Source organism: Triticum aestivum, chromosome 3B (assembly GCF_018294505.1).
Source record: "Triticum aestivum cultivar Chinese Spring chromosome 3B, IWGSC CS RefSeq v2.1, whole genome shotgun sequence".
Taxonomy (NCBI): domain Eukaryota; kingdom Viridiplantae; phylum Streptophyta; class Magnoliopsida; order Poales; family Poaceae; genus Triticum; species Triticum aestivum.
Genome location: NC_057801.1, coordinates 11,593,483 through 11,596,535, shown reverse-complemented (window position 1 = coordinate 11,596,535; position 3,053 = coordinate 11,593,483). Strand labels below are relative to the sequence as shown.

Genomic DNA, 3,053 nt, shown 5'->3' with positions numbered 1-3,053 from the left:
GTGGTGGCGGCCATGTCGGGACGTGGTTTGGTATGGACGGGCGGGGGGGGGGGGTGAGCAGTGAGGAGGCGGCCGGAGAATAGTGGCGGCGCCGGCGACGGGGTGGGGCAGGGGAGAGCGGGTGGAGGCGTTGGAGGCGAATGGAGTGCTAGTGTCCCCGACAGATGGGCCACGGGGAGGACAAGGGCGTGCGTCCAGCCCGTCCGCGTGATGTCCGTTTTATCCCAAACTCGGCACAAGTTTGGGCATGTAATGGGTCGAAAACGGACGAAATCCGGACGTTTGTCCGTTTGGGACCTCGCGTTTGGCCGCGCTATTCGTTTGTTCTACGCTAAACGGACGCATCCGAACGAGATGGGGTCGCGTGCTGGAGTGGAGATGTGTTTGTTTCACAGGTTGATAATAGTCTTGTTATCTGCTGCTATGCTTTGTTTGCTTTGAGCCGGGTTGGCTCCTTTGCCTGCTGTTACTGGTGCCTCGACTACACACCTTCCAAAAGAAGAACAAGTGACTGACGAACGACAGCCTCTTATCGGCTCGTGTTTATATTATTTGCACAGCCACGTAAACTTTGTTCCAAAATGAAGGGCACATGACACACTTTATGTACAACTCACTCACGTACGTGCATACGAGTACACCGGACGCGCCAAACCTTTGCATGCCGTCGCTACGTACGTGCATACGAGTACACCAAAAATCGAGAAGAAGAAACCGCGACTCGGTTGACTTGATTAGTTGACGCGAACGTCCGTCCACGGGTGATCGAGAACTCGAGATGTTAATTTTAATTCTCGGCGTGGACGTCGGGGCCGGCTTTCTTGATTGCCGCCGGCGGCGGCGGGGGCAGCTGGTTGCCGTCGGAGTCGAAGGCGATGTGCCCGGAGAACTGGAGCGGCCGGCACTTGTCCCCCATGATGATGGCCTTCCGCCACACGGCCTCGTCGTCGTCGTCCAGCCCCAGATCGGCCACCGCCTCCTCGTCGTCGCTGCTGCCGCCCGGCGCCGGAGAGCGCCTGTTCCACGACACCATCCTGGCCGCCTTGCCGCCGATCCCGCTCAGCGTGGCCGACAGCAGGCGCCTCCGGTTGCTCGCGCCGACGCTGCTGTCCGATTTCGGCAACGGCGCGGACGAGGAGGACCCGCGCTGCCGCCCCCACAGCTTCGCGTGCGTGCTGGTGGTGCAGAGCGACACGACGACCGCCGCGACGACGAGCACCACGACGAGGACGAGGACGAGACTCGCCGCCCCCGGCGCTCCGGCGGCGTGGTCGGCGGCGAGGAGGAGGAGCCTTGCCATGTCGCCACAGTACTGTGCTAGCTTAGCTTACGAGCCGGGGAACGGAGTGGCCGCGGCTTATATGCACGCACGCACGATCTGGCACCGGAGACTGGACTGGGGAGAAGAGAATCGTGGCTGGACATGGCGCTCAAATTCCCCGGCCGTGCAGGACCGGTTAGATTGACCGGGCCAGCGGCGACGGTGATTGACGCTACGGGTCGTCGCCCGCCCGCCGGAGACTGGCGCTAGCGGACAGCAGATGCCGCCTGCCGGTCAAGTCCATCGGCATCGCGTGGGCCAGCTAATCACCTTTGAGGTTTGAACAAATGAGGACCATATGCTCTGTTCCTCATTCTTGGTAGATTTTTCTCTTTCGGAAATGATATCTGACGAACATCGGCCAGGGAGCCCATCCAAGGGAACGACTTCCCGGCCGTTGCACGAATCTTGGAGCAAGGCTGAGGCCATGTCGATCACATCGAGTCGTTCGCTGTGACACGTATCCTGCCGAGCGTTCTCCATATTTTTTCTCCAGAAAATCCACGACCAGATCTTCTGCGCACGGGGAAGGGGCACTTACCACTCACCACTCAACTGAGCGTCTTAATTCTAGGTACCACAGAAATTTATTTGCATTTTAATCCATAACATTTTTTTTTCTGTTCCAAATCCTGTTAATTTTTAGGTCTTTTTGCAATGCCCCATGGCAAAAAACTTCGGTAGTTTTTAATTATTCTTCGCAATTCTGGCAATATTTTTTAACTCTCATATGGCAGTTTTCTTATTGAGAGCATGGCATTTTAATAATTGATAAATGGTATTTTTATTATAAGAGGATGGCAGTTTAATTATCAATAACATGATATTTTTATTATTAATAACATGACATTTTTACTAAGAGCATGTCAGTTTTATCGTTAAGAGCATGCCATTTTTATTATTAATAGGATAGTAGTTTAATAATTGACAGGTTGGAATTTTTATTTTTGTTTCCATGACATGTTATTAATCAAGAGGATGACAATTTTATCATTAAGAGGATGACATATTTTTTTCATTGGCAAGGCATTTTTTATGAATTTTCGCGCAGTACACCAATAAAAAATTTACATATGGACAGTTTTTGTTGCTGCCCATGGGGGAAATAAAGAAAAAAATGTTCTCAAAAAACATGACAATTTTTGCACAGCGAAACGTCTCCACGAAGAATATCATAAATATACTTTTCATAGATCATACGACACATTTTTTTATTCATACCATTGTAAATTTATCAATTTGAAAAATGTCAATTTTTTAAAGTAACATGGCATTTTTGATATTTTTAGAATCATGTCGTTTTTTTATAAATTTATGTTTCATCTGCTTTTTAAAGAAATTGTATTTTTTCAAGACATTTAAGAAAACAATTAACTAGGCCTCTGGGCCAATCGGGTTTTGCCCCGGCCTTCCCTAGAGAGAGAATCAACTAAAGAAACAAGAGAGATAATCAGGTGGAGGAGGCAAGGAGGGGTGACAGCATACTATTGAGTGATAGCCCCTGGTCGATGAGAGGCGGGGATGGGTGGAAGCCGGGAGCAGAGACTTGGTGATGTTAACAGATAATGCAAGAACCTCCAGTGGTGTAATCGATGGATGACATTGCACCGTCGGCCTCCATGCATGAGCGTGCTCGTGCCATATGTAGGGGGGAAATATCAGGTGCTCCAGCCCATGCAATGATACGCTGCTCCGAAACATCCAGGTGCGTCAGATCTGCATGAAGGGGCAG

The 3,053-nt window shown here is 50.7% G+C and overlaps 1 protein-coding gene across 1 annotated transcript; it reads right to left on the bottom strand.

The window, feature by feature from the left end:
• Positions 1–570: 570 nt before the first annotated feature.
• LOC123064312 (uncharacterized) lies at positions 571–1,554 on the bottom strand. The gene has a single exon (XM_044487811.1). It carries the CDS (start codon positions 1,298–1,300, stop codon positions 788–790), a length of 513 nt encoding a protein of 170 aa, XP_044343746.1. The 5' UTR covers positions 1,301–1,554; the 3' UTR covers positions 571–787.
• Between the last annotated feature and the right edge of the window lie 1,499 nt (positions 1,555–3,053).